The sequence below is a fragment of the Octopus sinensis genome, linkage group LG7, assembly GCF_006345805.1.
Source record: "Octopus sinensis linkage group LG7, ASM634580v1, whole genome shotgun sequence".
Taxonomy (NCBI): Eukaryota; Metazoa; Mollusca; class Cephalopoda; order Octopoda; family Octopodidae; genus Octopus; species Octopus sinensis.
This window is the reverse complement of record NC_043003.1, coordinates 17903145-17919278: the sequence shown is the minus strand read 5'-3', so window position 1 is coordinate 17919278 and position 16134 is coordinate 17903145. Positions and strand designations below refer to the sequence as shown.

Genomic DNA, 16134 nt, shown 5'->3' with positions numbered 1-16134 from the left:
GACACCCCAGCATGGCTGCAGTTCAATGACTAAAGCAAGTGAAAGAAGAGAGAACATCAGTACACCAACTGGAATAGTAAAATGAAAGGAATTCTGGGATGTCAGATTGGATTTCTTGTCTTATTTAGTTTGAGGATCTTTATGTTCAGAGTTCAAATCCTACCGGATGCAGTTGGCTTACCTGAGCAAGTCTGGATGCCACCTTGTACTGTTTTGATAGCTCACTGTAATCTGTATACAAGTCTGTTTTGTTACCAACAATAACGATAACTGTGTTTGGATCAACAGTTTCCTGGAAGAAAAGAAAAAGACTGTTATGCTTAAAGACGGAGTAAATGCTTGAGCTGAGAACAAGGAAGCGGAAAAGGAATTGAAGTAGGAGCGTAGGTAGGGAGAAAGCGATAGAGATAGAAACAGAGGGAGAGAGAGAGAGAGAGATGGTGGGAGGAATGTGGTGTAAGATTAATGGTCTGGAGTGCAAGATGAATAAAGAGGAAGTATTTAACAGAACATTAAAACAAGAAAATTGCAGCAAAGCTGCATAATAGTGATGTCAACCATGACATGTAGACCGTCATAATTAGTTTGACCTGCACATTGCATTTTTACTCTTCACTTCCATTTTATTCTGACATATGCATTGTGTTTATATTCTTCAAGGGCATCCTGGTGTTAGGAAGGGCATCCAGCTGTAGAAACTCTGCCAGATAAGACTGGAGTCTGGTTTGTCAGACCTCAGTCAAATCGCCCAACCCATGCTAGCATGGAAAGCGGACGTTAAACGATGATGATGATGATGACTTCCATTTTATTTTGACAAGTGCACTACATTTTTATTCTTCACTTTCATATTATTTTGATATGCGCATTGCATTTTTAATCTTCGCTTCCATTTCATTTTGACATACACATCGAGCTTTTATCCTTCACTTCCATTTTATTTCAACAAGTGCATCGTATTTTTATTCTACACTTAAATTTTATTCTGACAAGTCCATTGCATTTTTATTCGTCCCTTCCATTTTATGAATCCAGTATTCCTCATGCGCATTGCATGTTTATTACTTCTCTTTCAGGTTCTTACTCAAAACTCTTTACAGATCACAACCATGTCACAAACCTTGACTGTGAGGAGCACTTCACACTCCAATATATGTGAAAGAATATTATGTAGAAGATAAGTTTGAGAGAGAAAAACAATTATTATATTATGTAAGTAGGTGTAGCTGCCACTTGCAAGCAAGTACATATGCACAAACACACACAATATATATATATATACACACGGCACAGTCACAAGTGTGTGGTAAGATGCTTGCTTCATGACTACATGGTTCCGGGTTCAGTCGCACTTCACAGCACCAATAGTGATGTCAAGTGATAGTGGAGGGTACAAACACAGACACACAAATACATACATACATACAACACCGCCGCCACCGCCGCTGCCGCCACCACCACCGCCGCTGCCGCCACCACCACCACCACCATCATCGTTCAGCATCCGTTTTCCATGCTAGCATATATATATATATATATATATGTATGTATATGTATATACATGATGGGCTTCTTTCAGTTTCTACCTACCTCATCCACTTACAATGCTTTGGTCAACTCATGGCTATAGCAGAAGACAGTTTCCGAAGGTGCCATGCAGTGGCACTGAACCCGAAACCATGCGTTTGGGAAGCAAGCTTCTTACCACACAGCCACTCTTGTGTTTGTGTACATCCATATAATTTAGTGGTTAAGAGACTTATAGTTTACCAGACTTAGAAATAAAAACAATGTACTGTGGTTGATTTGTTAATTAAAACCCTTCAAGGTGTACCCCCAGTATGGCTGCAGTCCAATGATCAAAACAAGTAGAAGGAAAAAGGTTCAAATGATGCAAATGCTGTATAAATGGCTTTTCTACTTACATTCACACTTGTTAACCAGTTACGAACATTAATTAAGGAGTGCTCAGAAGTTACATCATACATAATCAAAACACCATCTGCCTTCCGAAAGTACTGCTTTGTGATGCTGCGAAATCTTGAAATAAAACGTTTTTGTTATTAAATAACAGTAATGAACAATAAATTTCTACTATAGGCACAAGGCCTGAAATTTTGTGTGGGGTGGGGTGTCACATAACTAACACCTGTGCTGGTGGCACATAAAAAGCACCTTTCGAGTGTGGGGCATCGTGGAGGCAATGACAAATGACTGACACCTTTGGCATTATGCTGTGCTTGAGAAGAAGACCCATCAAGTCAAGTGATATTGTAGTCGTGGCAGATATTGATGTCACACAACTGGCACCTGTGCCGGTGGCATGTAAAAGCACTCATTGCACTCTTGGATTGGTTGGCATTAAGAAGGGCATCCAGCCATATAAACCATGCCAAATCAGACTGGAGTCTGGTGTCAGCCCTGATCTTGTCTCAACTTGCCAGCCCTGGTTAAACCATCCAACCCACATAAAAGCACCCAGCACACTTTGTAAAGTGTTTGGGGTTAGGAAGAGTATCCAGCTGTAGAAACCATACCAAATCAGACTGGAGTCTGGTGTAGTTCCTCAGCTCTGGTCAAACCGTCCAACCCATACCAGCACGGACAACAGACATTAAAGGAACACACACAAACAGTAGAACCATAGTTTATGATTTCAATTCATTCCAGAAGTTGCTCATTACCCAAAATGTTTGTGAACTGAAACTATGTTCTCCATAGGAAATTCAAGGGAGGCACAGTGAATTCAAACAGAGCTGTGCACTGAATGAAAGCTAAACAGCAACTGATACCTCTCCTGCAGCTACACCCAACTTGTAGTCAAGCCTTGTTGCTGTCTTGCAAATTCGTTACCTGAGACACCACTTGTCACCTGAGACATTTTATGTTCGAAAAATTGTTTATGAAATAAGGTTGGACAGTTTGACAGGAGCTGGTCAGGTAGAAGACTACACAAGACAACTGTGTCTGTTTTGGCATGGTTTTTATGGGTGCTCTTCCTAACACCAAACACCCTGCAGAGTGATGTGAGCACTTTTTACGTGGCACAAGCATAGGTGAGGTCAGTTTTGGCCTGGCTTTACAGCTTGATGCCTTTCCAAATGCCACCTACTTCACAGTGTGAACTGGATGCTTTATATATATCTGTGTATATATATATATATATATATATATATACACATATAAATTTAAAATAATAAGGTGAAAAATTGAATATTAATTTGATTAATATCAATTTAAAACCAGTGGTCTAGCATATAGAAAAATCTGGAGATTCCGAAAAATTATATTACATACATATAAGAGGGATGACAACTAAGTGGACATCCATATGCTAGAAGTCGACCCCCTATGGCATTTGCTAAAATTTTCTTGTGAACATTCCTTTCTTTATGGTAAGACCATAGGGTGTTGACTTCTAGCATATGGATGTCCACTTAGTGGTCATCCCTCTTATATGTATATATATATATGTGTTTGTGTGTGTGTGTGTGTGTGTATATATATATATATATATCCATCTATATATATCTATATATATATGTGTGTGTGTGTGTGTATGTGTATGTGTATATATATATATATATATATATATATATATATACAAACACATACATGTGTATTTTGAAGGGGTGCTGAAAAGTTCCTGGCTTTGGGTAAATGAAAATACAGGTAGATCAGTTAATTATTATTTTATCCAATAAGTTCTACTCTCAGATTCAAACTTTTATAGCAGTGGTCCTTCAGTTTTTCTAAACCCTGTAAAACAACTCAGAAGGTTGGGCTTCCAACCAGGCCTTTCACAATACCCTTAAAGCCAGGAACGTTTCAGCACCCCTTCATGTGTACACACACACACACACATATTTACATACACATATATAAGTGTGTACAAGAACAGTCCATTTGACAAGCTTCCTCTAGCCTCTGTCAACCTAGTTCCACTCAATGTATTTAGGTTGACCTCTGACTGTGAAAAAAAGATATTTGTCCAAGCTGTCACTCAGTGAGATGAAGCTTGACATTTCGTGACTGCAACACAAATGTCTTAACAATTTGTTTTACACTTATTCAATCAGGCATAAAACAGTGTCGCACATACAATGATATATGTAAGCCAGTCATACTATAAATGATTCGTACTAGTTTTGTGATATAAGGCATTCATCTACCATAACCTATACTGTAAACAAAATCATACAGGTACAGACATGGACATGAAGATAAAAAGTTCTCAGTGTAACGATGTGGTTTTGAGGTCAGTTCCACTGTGCAGTATCTTGAGCAAGTATCTTCTACTATAGCCCTGGGCCCACTAATGCCTTGTGAGTGAATTTGATAGATGGATAATGTGAGGAAGCCTGCTATGTATGTATGCATGTGTATGTATGTATGTGTGTGTGCATGCATGGATGGATGGGTGTGCATGTGCATGTATATGTATATATCTATGTATGTATGTATGTATGTATGTATGTATGTATGTATGTATGTATGTATGTATGTATTTATGTATGTATGGATGTATGTGTGTATGTGAATGCATGTCTTTTATGTTTGTTGACACCATCTCTGCACAACTAGTGTTGGTTTGTTTATCTCCTTGTTACTTAAAGGGATTTTATGCATGATAAGATGACGTTTGTATAAAACATGGATTTACCTCTCTTGTCCTGCAGTGTCCCACAGTTGCAAAGCAAACAAATGGCCACCAACCTCAATGGATTTTATTCGGAAATCAACACCTGGATGTGCAAATGAATGAATGTTTATTAGCTTAAATTTAAATCTTGAAGAATTCATTTTTTGGTTTAGAAATTTATTTTTCTATTACAGTATTCATAAATAGTAAAAAGTAAATTTCCTTCCCGAGTCATAGAGACTCATAAGAACCAGTTTCCCAGTTTCCATGGAGGCAAAGTGGCTGATACCAGTGGCATACGGAAAACTCCTTTCAAGTGTTAGGCCTCAAGGAGGCAATGAGCAAGACTTTTGGTATTATGTCATGCTTGAGAAGAAGGCCTATCAAGCCATGTAAAATCACAGTCGTGGCAGATGCTGGTGTCGTGCAAATGGCACCCAAGCTGGTGGCACATATAAGCACCCATTACACTCTCAGAGTGGTTAGCAATAGGAAGGACATTGAGCTGTAGAGACTATGCCAAATCAGAGTGGAGTCTGGTGCAGACTTAAAACTTGCCAACCTTGGTCAAGCCATCCAACCCATGCCAGCACGGACAACAGACGTTAAATGATGATGATGATGATAATGATGATGGTGTATTCCCCACCTGGATGGGATGCCAATCCGTCGCAGAATTACTCATTTTTGCCAGCTGGGTGCACTGGAGCAATGTGAAATAAAGTGTTTTGCTCAAGAACACAACGCATCGCCCGATCCAGGAATCGAAACCACAATTTTACGATCATGAATCCAACATCCTAACCACTAAGCCATGTGCCTCCATGTTTATGAATAAATATTTAAAATAGAAAACAAAACAAAAAAAAGACAGAATTTACCTATTGTTGCAGCAAATGTTGGTTGAAAATCATCATGGCAAAATCGATGAATGAAACTGCTTTTTCCAACACCTGAGTCACCTACAAAAACTATTTTGAACACTCTTTCTGGTGTTTTCTAATAAATGAGAGAAAGAACAAAATAAAATAAAATAAAATAAAATAATATTTGAAATATTACTCAAAAATGATTTCATTTTAAACTTTTGACTATTATATTACAGCTTATTCAGAAGATGTAGCTGTGTGGTAAGACGCTTGCTTCTCAACCACATGGTTCTGGGTTCAGTTCCACTGCATGACACCTTGGGCAAGTATCTTCTACTATAGAATGTAGGCTGACCAAAGCCTTGTGAGAAGATTTGGTAGACAGAAACTGAAAGAAGCCTAAGGCGACGAGCTGGCAGAAACATTAGCACGCCGGTTGAAATGCTTAGCAGTATTTCATCTGCCGTTACGTTCTGAGTTCAAATTCCGCTGAGGTCGACTTTGCTTTTCATCCTTTCAGGGTCGATAAATTAAGTACCAGTTACGCACTGGGGTCGATATAATCGACTTAATCCATTTGTCTGTCCATGTTTGTCTTCTCTGTGTTTAGGATCTTATGGGTAGTAAAAAAATAGGTATTTCCTCTGCCATTATGTTCTGAGTTCAAATTCTGCCGAGGTCGACTTTGCCTTTCATCAATCCCGGGGGTCAATAAATTAAGTACTGGTTATGCACTGGAGTCAATGTAATCGACTTAATCCCTTTGTCTGTCCTTCTTTGTCCCCTCTATGTTTAGTCCCCTGTGGCAATAAAGAAATAAGAAACTGAAAGAAGCCTGTAGTGTGTATGTGTGTGTGTGTGTGTGTGTGTGTGCGTGTGTGTGAAGTGTGTGTGCGTGTGTGTGAAATGTATGTATGTGTTTCTGTTTGTGTTTGTCCCTCCACCACCACTTGGCAACCAGTCATCCCCGAAACTTAGTGGTTTGGTAAAAGATTCCGACAGAATAAGTACCAGGCTTGAAATATAAGCACTGGGGTCCATTCGACCAAAAATTCAAAGTGATGCCCCAGCATGGCCGCAGTCTAATGACTGAAACAAGTGGAAGATAAAAAAGATAAAAGAGTCGTTATTTAGAACAAGGGCTACAAAACATCCTGTCCAATGATATAAAGACACTGCAAGTCTGCTAATGTAGACTGGTTCTTCTTTTATTGACACAGAAAGGATGAAAGACACAAGAACTGAAGTGAAATTGCAGGAGACTTAAGGAGTGGGTACTGGTTAGTTTAATCTGACATCAAATGATATGTTTGACTGACAAAATGTTGGGAAATACTCTCTTTTACTCTTTTACTTGTTTCAGTCATTTGACTGTGGCCATGCTGGAGAACCACCTTTAGTCGAGCAAATTGACCCTAGAATTTATTCTTTGTAAGCCAAGTACTTATTCTATTGGTCTACTTTGCCAAACCGCTAAGTTACGAGGATGTAAATTCACCAGCATTGGTTGTCAAGCGATGTTGGGGTACAAACACATACATACATACATACATACATATATATACATACACACACACACATATATATATATACATATATACGTTGGGCTTCTTTCAGTTTCCATCTACCAAATCCACTCACAAGGCTTTTGTTGGCCTGAGGCTATAGTAGAAGACACTTGCCCAAGGTGCCATGCAGTAGGACTGAACCCGGAATCATGTGGTTCGTAAGCAAGCTACTTACCACATAGCCACTCCTACACAGTGTCATACAAAGGAAAATAAGGGTACTTACAGCAGACTCACCAGCTCTCTCTCCATTAGACACCACCAGGGAGTTCCTACAAAGAAAATATCAATCAGGTTATTTTAAAGTTGCAAAATGTTAATGGTATATGGAGTGGTGCTTTCTTCAATTACACTGGCAGAATAGTATAGTGAATAAAAGAGTGAGTGATGGAAGAATGAATGACGGAAGGTTGAATGAAGGGATCATATTGCATGTTTTCATAACGTACATATGTCAAACTATCTGACCCATGCCAGCATGGAAAACACCTATTAAATGATGAGGATCATAATGATACACACACATATATATATATATATATATATATACGTTAAAAGCTCGAACCGATCGTGACCGATGCCAGACCCACCCTGGCACCTGTGCAGGTGGCACGTAAAAAGCACCCACTACACTCGTGGATTGGTTGGCGTTAGGAAGGGCATCCAGCCGTAGAAACTCTGCCAGATCAGACTGGAGCCTGGTGCAGCCTTCTGGCTTCCCAGACCCCGGTCAAACCATCCAACCCGTGCTAGCGCGGAAAACGGACGTTAAACGATGATGATGATGATGATGATGATACACATATATATATTCATCATAATCGTTTAATGTCTGCTTTCCATGCTAGCGTGGGTTGGACGATTTGACTGAGGACTGGCGAACCAGATGGCTGCACCAGGCTCCAATCTGATCTGGTAGAGTTTCTACAGCTGGATGCCCTTCCTAATACCAACCACTCCAAGAATGTATTGGGTGGTCTTACGTGCCACCGGCATGAGGGCCAGTCAGGCGGTACTGGCAACAGCCACACTCAAATGGTGTCTTTTACATACCGCCTGCACAGGAGCCAGTCCAGCAGCACTGGCAACGACCTCACTCGAATGTTTTTTCATGTGGCATATATATATATATATATATAAATATTTTATAATTATATACATAATTATAACAAGGCATCGGCTTTACGCCTCACCACACACTGCATGAAATAGACGCTAAAGCCCCCATTACCACCATAAAATCTCCAAGAATAACACACTATATTGTAGGCGAGCAAAAGAAAAATAATGTATCAACAAGGTCCGGCTAACTACGTACAAGACCGTGTTTCAAGCTTAAAGTAAAAATATTTTACCTACTTCTCTCATCAGCGACAGTATTTTTATTTCTACACTGACCATCAGGTAAAATTATTATTGATTTTACCCTTTTATTATAATTGATATTTGAATAAATTTACTCCACGATCAAAACTGTATTTACTGCGATCTAGATCTTAACATGCTACACATGGGTATAAAAGAAAGATGTGAATTCTACTTGGCAGTATATTTTTAAGAGTGTGGATGGATATTGGCCATGAAATGTCACTGATCACATGCTTATTTTGAGATACTCATTAAGTTACGCTATGGAATATAGAATACTGTCGTTGATGAGAGCAGTAGGTAAAAATATTTTTACTTTAACCCGTTCATTACTGTATTTATTTTGAGATGCTCTGTGTCTCTTTCAATTAATTTTAAATATAACAAAGAATTTAGTAAAAATTTCTTCGTTATCATTAAGCTAGTGTTAGGAAAATCAATTGTGACTAAGGTTTGATGGAAGATTTTAATTAAGAACTTTTGAAAACAAGACATTTATACTAAAGAGCCAGAGCCCGTTTCAGCCGGGTTGGTAATGAAAGGGTTAAGCTTGAAACACGATCTTGTACGCAATTAATCGAATCTTTTTGAATCTTTATTTTTCTTTTGCTCGCCTACAATATAGTGTTTTATTCTCAGAGATTTTAAGGTGGTAATAGCGGCTTTAAGGTAGTAATATTCAGTACTTCGGTACACATTGTAAAGTGGTTGATATTAGGAAGGATATACAGCCATAGAAACCATATCAAAGCTGTTAATGATGTTTGACACAGTCTCCTGGCTTGTTGAATCCTGTTCAATCATCCAACCCATGTCAGCATGGAAGACAATCGTTATGATGATGATGATGATGACGACGATGATGATGATGATGATGTATTTTGTCAAGTTTTACTGAAATAAATGAATAAATAAATAAAATAAATAGTTCTAGAACTCTTACATTAATTAAGCATATGAAAATTTGAATTGAAGAAACAGATTAATAAAAACGCATCTGTTATGAAGCTCTGGTGATACTGCTTGGTCATATAAAATAATATCTAATTACTTGACTTCATGGCACAATAAACAAATACATAAATAAATAAATAAGATCAAAAAGATACACAGAGTTTTCTTTTACTCATTCAAACACTGGAGATTTTATTTTCTTCTTGTCTGGTAAAAGACGGATATTGCCAATTGATGGTCTTTTGTAACATCAACTAGCTTCTCTCAACAGGGATTTACAGATATATTATATATGACAAATTTTCCTTCTTCAGACTAATTTAATCTATCACGAACAAGTAATTAGAGTTTTGTGCTTTGCAAATAAACACAATTTCTGATCTCATGGGCAATGTTTTGTTTAACACGAGGTTAACATCATAAATATACTGTTTTGACATAAATTAAACCCAGTTAAAGGGATATTGATACAAAACAAAGAAAGGAAGATGTGTTGTACATAAAATGTATGAAAGATATATTATTAAATACTTATATAAGTAAAGATTGGTACAAGCATGCAAGAAAATTTACATCGATAACTGTCATATACATAAATATATCTAAGTCACAATAGTAACAGATATACAAAGGTGTTAATAAACAGCTTTATATATGGCTAGACACAGGCATGGCTGTGTGGTTCAGAAGTTTAATTCAGGTTCTACCTACTAAATTTATTCACAAGGTTTGGGTTGGTTTGGGACTGTTGTAGAAGACACTCGCTCGAAGTGTCACACAGTGAGATGGAACCCAGAACTATGTGGTTGGGAAGCAAACATCTTACTCACACAGCCATGCCTGTGCCTATTAGTGGAAATTATTTAAAAAATATATTTTCAGAACCTGTTGGAACAAGCAAGCAAAAAAAATTACATTGATGACTATCATATATATATATATAAATATATTTAAATCACAATGGTAACACCTACATAAAGGAGTTAATACTGTAAATCCTCAAGTATAGTCCGTCCTTGAGTATAATACGCAGAGAATTTTTAGGGGGCTGTACCTCTGAAAAAACTAAACCTTGTGTATAATACACACCCCTTCTCTAACTTGAGTCAAGGAGGTCTATATAACGTCCTTGGTTTGTAAAAAATTTAAAAGGTAACGTCCTTTATTATTATTGTATATATAACATAATGCAAACGTGTAGCTTTTTTGTGCATTTTGTTTGCAGAAAATAAAAAGAAATAACAGTAATAACGTTTAATAAATGTTGCTTATTGCAAGTTATGGATGATTCTTTTATGACTTCATTGCTTTCAGGCTTAGCTTAAGGTATTTTCACACCCGACATCACAAAATGCGTCTGAATAAACATTGCCGGACAGCAAATAGAGACTCGAACATTGCTTAGAAAATAATTTTCATTTTTAACTTTGTATATAGTACGCACTAGGGATTTTGACCTTTAAATTTTGGGGAGAAAATGCAGATTATACTCGAGGATTTACGGTATACTGGTTTATATATGACCAGGCATAAGTATGGCTGTATGGTTAAGAAGCTTACTTCCCAGCCCCTTAATTCAGTTTCCATCTACCAAATCCACTCACAAGGCTTTGGTCAGCCACAGTGCCATGCAGTGGGACTGAACCCGAAACCATATGGTTGGGAAGCAAGCTTCTTAACAACATAGCCACATCTGCACCTATAAAAACATATTTAAAAATATTTTTTCATATTTTAAAACTAAACCGTGATATAGATTCAAAGATCATATGTAGGACAAATTAACTGGAATAAAGCCTTCAGTAGCATTTTGTATACATTAAAGAAATCCAACAGCAATAGCTGGACATTTCTTCTGGTTCTCTTTTTTGTGTGATCTGTATTTCTATTCATACTTTGAGTAAAAATGCAGAAGACTATTCTTTGTTCAGTTGTATGTTAATCATAAAAGAATTTAATGGAAGCATAATTTGTATTCTGTTACATGAAAAAAATATAGTATTGTTTGTTGATTATATTTCAAGAGAAAACTTACAGCTGTGCTTGGGGATATGTTTAGAAAAAGTTATATATCAAAATAAAGTATTCATGAAGAATAACACAAAATATTCGGATAAGGTAATAAAAAAACACAACAATAAAATCAATAGATACATATATAGGCGTGATTGTGTGGTTCAGAAGCTCACTTTGCAACCTCATGCTTTGGAGTTCAGTCCTACATGCAATATTGTGAGCAAGTGTCTATGCCTTGTGATTGGATTTGGTAGTTGGAAACTGTGTGGAAACCTGCTGTGTGCACGTATTTGTCACCCCGCCCTGCTTGACAACCAGGTTTGATTTGTTCAAATCTTTCAAGGGGGTGCCCCAGCATGGTCACAGTCCAATGATTGAAAAAAGTGAAGGATAAAAGGTGAAATAGAGTCACGCAATAATATAAAAAGATAAAGTTTTTCAGGTTTTTTTTCTCTCTAGTTTCAGCTCAGAGCTGTGGCCATGCCGATGCACTGCCATAGCATCATATTTGAATAATAAAAGTGCAAATATTAAAACTGAAAAAATAAAAAAACGAAGTGATGCTTCAAAAGAAATCCAATTCCCTTAGCAATGGACATTACAGGAAAGATACTTTACATACTTTTGTGATATCCTCTTTTCATTATTACAATATAAAGCATTTGGGTTCCTTTTTGATGAACGTGTATTTAGGTCTTGAAGTTCTCTAATGTAGAAAAGGAAATATTTCTTGCCATTTACTTGAACAATCAAACAGGGATGAACTGATATAAACCCAACCTAATTCTTCCTTTATTTTTTATAATCTCTTGCTTATGATATTTTTATATTTGGTTCCATGTATGAATGTTCAAGATAAATTATTTTTAACAAACTCAAATACACACACACCAACACAGACAGACAGACACACACACACACCTACACAGACACACACACATACAGAGGCACACCACTGATTTTGGCAACTGTCGATTCAGTACTTCTTTCAATCCAGACATAATTAATCTAAATTTCTTGCAACCATTGTTAATAACATTTTTTACAATCATGCCTTCATGATACACACGTTTATTCACTAGTAAGATATCATGAAGATGGAAACATAACTAAAATAATATAAAGATATATGCACGGGAGTGGCTGTGTGGTAAGTAGCTTGCTTACCAACCACATGGTTCCGGGTTCAGTCCTACTGCGTAGCACCTTGGGCAAGTGTCTTCTAATTTCGCCTCGGTCCGACCAAAGCCTTGAGAATGGATTTGGTAGATGGAAACTGAAAGAAACCCGCCGTATATATGTATAAATATGTGTGTCAGTGTTTGTCCCCCCACCCCAACATCGCCTGACAACCGATGCTGGTGTGTTTATGTCTCTGTAACTTAGTGGTTCGGCAAAAGAGACCAATAGAATAAGTACTAGGCTTACAAAGAATAAGTCTTGGGGTCGATTTGCTCAACGAAAGGCAGTACTCCAGCATGGCCATAGTCAAATGACTGAAACAAATAAGAGAGAGTAAGAGAGAAAAGAGTATGTGGCTGTTTAAAACTAAATTTTTATGCCACATGCTAACCCCTTAAAAACCCTTACTTCTTTCACTGCAAAGAATACAGTGTCCCATTATGAAAAGCACAAAGGTGAATAGTGTCCTCATCCTTTACAGTAATGCTTCAAATGAAGATCCAGTTGGGGCCTAGAGTCAGGGTTAGATTATCACATGATTTTAGATTTTGTTTTAAATATTTGTGCCTTCATATTATTTTGTTGAAAGGTTGAGTGAACGTTTCCAAGTTTATAACATGTTTCTAGTGAATAAACAAAAGGTGTATCATGAAGGTTTAGTATTAATAAAGTTATTAAGTAATATTTCACTCTTTTAGGAATTTACTCAGACTTACTTTGTTAATCTCACTAAATAAACAATCTAGCATCAATTTGCTCAAATAAGCCAACGCGACAGACTTATTTAAGCAAGATAAGTATGTGGGTTGCATAATAATATTATGCAAAATGGTTAAACCACTTATTTTTTATTGCTCACAAGCAGCTAAACATAGAGGGGTCAAAAAAGGACAGACAAATGGATTAAGTTGATAACATCGACCCCAGTGCGTAACTGGTACTTAATTTATCGACCCCAAAAGGATGAAAGGCAAAAGTCGACCTTGGCGGAATTTGAACTCAGAACGTAACGGCAGACAAAATACTGTTAAGCATTTCGCCTGGCGTGCTAACGTTTCTGCCGGCTCACCACCTTAAAATGGTTAAACCACTTTAACTGATAGGAAAGGATACCAAACTTAAATTCTAGCTCAAACTGGTCTACCTAGTGTGCACACAAAGCTAACACAGCTCTAGTTATGATAGGCAAGATATGTATGTACCTATAAGCATTAAATATTTTCTACTTTGCTTACACTAAATTAATATTCCTTAACCCCTTAGTATTTAAACTGGCCATATCCAGCTCAATATCTATCTGTTTTATGTTCAGACTGATCATACCTGCCCTCTCATACCTATCCTACAATATCATTCCGAAAATAAACAATCATGTCATTGAAATCTTAAAGCTACAAGGTAATGCATGAGTAATTCAAAACATTGTGAATAAATAAGCATTACATTGGACAAAGGTGGAGACGCAATGGCCCAGTGGTTAGGGCAGTGCACTCACGGTTGTAGGATCGCAGTTTTGATTACCAGGCTGGGTGCTGTGAGTGTTTATTGAGCGAAAACACCTAAAGCTCCACAAGGCTCCAGCAGGGGGGGGGGGTCCCTGCTGTACTCTTTCGCCACAACTTTCTCTTACTCTTTCTTCTGTTGGGCTGCTCGCTTAGCCAGTGGGGTGGTGTCATTTGAAGGCTAAAACAATGCAAAGCGCATTGTGACCAGTGATGTGTAGCAACATCTGATGGCCTGGTCGGTCACGGTGATCACGGTGATCACATTTGACAAAGCAACTTGAATGCTAAAGGGTTAATATATCAACATCAAATCTACTAAAATTCACTATTTCTGGGCACTTTTCCCAACGTTTTAGATCTCACTTCACATATTTCATGTATGCTGATACATTTCTGAATTTTCCAAACAGCAACACATCATTGTTTCTCCATTCATAGAAGTAAAATTATTAATTATTCAAGCCTTAGTACAATAATTCAAATGGTTGGACCCTGCTACAAAAAACCTTCGGTCTTCGATGTTAACATAACATTCTGCTTGATTATTAATTTTCCTTGATCAGACTAATTACTGGTTAAATAAAGAAGATACAGTCCATACTTAGATCTTTTACTATGTAAAAAGTTTTTCACAAACCTATAGTCCATAAACTATATTGCATTTTCAACAAATTTCATAAACTAATTCAAGATATGAAGTGAAATAATAAAGTACTCACATTGGAGTTTTTGGTCGTACATCACAGTTTTGTGAACTATTTATGCGATCCTTTTCTGACTGAGCAAAATTTTTCTTCCTGAAAATTTAATATGATGAAATGATTACTCTGCACAAGTATTATAGTACTCTTTTACTCTTTTACTTGTTTCGGTCATTTGACTGCGGCCATGCTGGATTACTGCCTTTAGTCGAGCAAATCGACCCTAGGACTTATTATTTGTAAGCCTAGTACTTATTCTATCAGTCTCTTTTACTGAACCGCTAAGTTACGGGGACGTAAACACACCAGCATTGGTTGTCAAACGATATTGGGGGGAGGGGGGGAAACACAGACACACAAACATATACATATATATATATATATATATATACGACAGGCTTCTTTCAGTTTCTGTCTACCAAATCCATTCACAAGGCTTTGGTCGGCCCGAGGCTATAGTAGAAGACACTTGCCCAAGGTGTCACGCAGTCGGACTGAACCCAGAACCATGTGGTTGATAAGCAAGCTACTTACCACACACCCACTCCTATAGTCTACTATACAGGTATTATCTGTATTAGTTGAGATTCAGACAATCAGGATTTTTTTACAGCTATCTATACAGTAGGCACAGGAGTGGCTGTGTGGTAAGTAGCTTGCTTACCATGGTTCTGGGTTCAGTTCCACTGCATGGCACCTTGGGCAAGTGTCTTCTACTATAGCCTTGGGTTGATCAAAGACTTGTAAGTGGATTTGGTAGACAGAAACTGAAAGAAGCCCATCATATGTATGTGTGTGTGTGTGTGTATATATATATATATGTGTGTGTGTGTGTATATGTTTGTGTGTCTGTGTTTGTCCCCACAACATCGCTTGACAACCGATGCTGGTGTGTTTACATCCCTGTAACTTCGTGGTTTGGCCAAAGAGACCAATAGAATAAGTACTAGGCTTCCAAAGAATAAGTCCTGGGGTCAATTTGCTCGACTAAAAGGCGATGCTCCAGCGTGGCCACAGTCAAATGACTGAAACGAGTAAAAAAGAGACAGAAAGAAAAAGTGTTAATTGTCCTCGGTTACAGCAACAACATCACTTTCTCTCTCTTCCTCATTCGCAGATGGAGATCAAGAATCCAAACATTAAGGCAGCGAGCTGGCGGAAACGTTAGCACGCCGGGTAAAATGCTTAGCAGTATTTTGTCTGTCTTTATGTTCTGAGTTCAAATTCTGCCAAGGTCAACTTTGCCTTTCATCCTTTTGGGGTTGATAAATTAAGTACCAGTTGCATACTGGGGTCGTTCTAATCGACTGTTCCCCTCCCCCAAAATTT

General features: G+C 37.6%; 1 protein-coding gene across 5 annotated transcripts in view; it reads right to left on the bottom strand.

The window, feature by feature from the left end:
• The window catches only part of LOC115214228 (EF-hand calcium-binding domain-containing protein 4A), a 168207-nt gene that overhangs the window by 12880 nt on the left and 139193 nt on the right, over positions 1-16134 (bottom strand). For 3 of the 5 annotated variants that reach the window (XM_036504578.1, XM_029783347.2, XM_029783348.2), the window contains 7 exons: positions 14824-14901; positions 12040-12123; positions 7306-7351; positions 5524-5641; positions 4664-4745; positions 1926-2040; positions 182-292 (listed from right to left, as the gene is read on the bottom strand). In XM_036504578.1, the coding sequence (XP_036360471.1) occupies positions 182-292; positions 1926-2040; positions 4664-4745; positions 5524-5641; positions 7306-7351; positions 12040-12123; positions 14824-14901 (634 nt within the window). The remainder of the gene's footprint in view (positions 1-181; positions 293-1925; positions 2041-4663; positions 4746-5523; positions 5642-7305; positions 7352-12039; positions 12124-14823; positions 14902-16134) is intronic. The other 2 variants (XM_029783349.2, XM_029783350.2) reach the window with 2 other exon arrangements.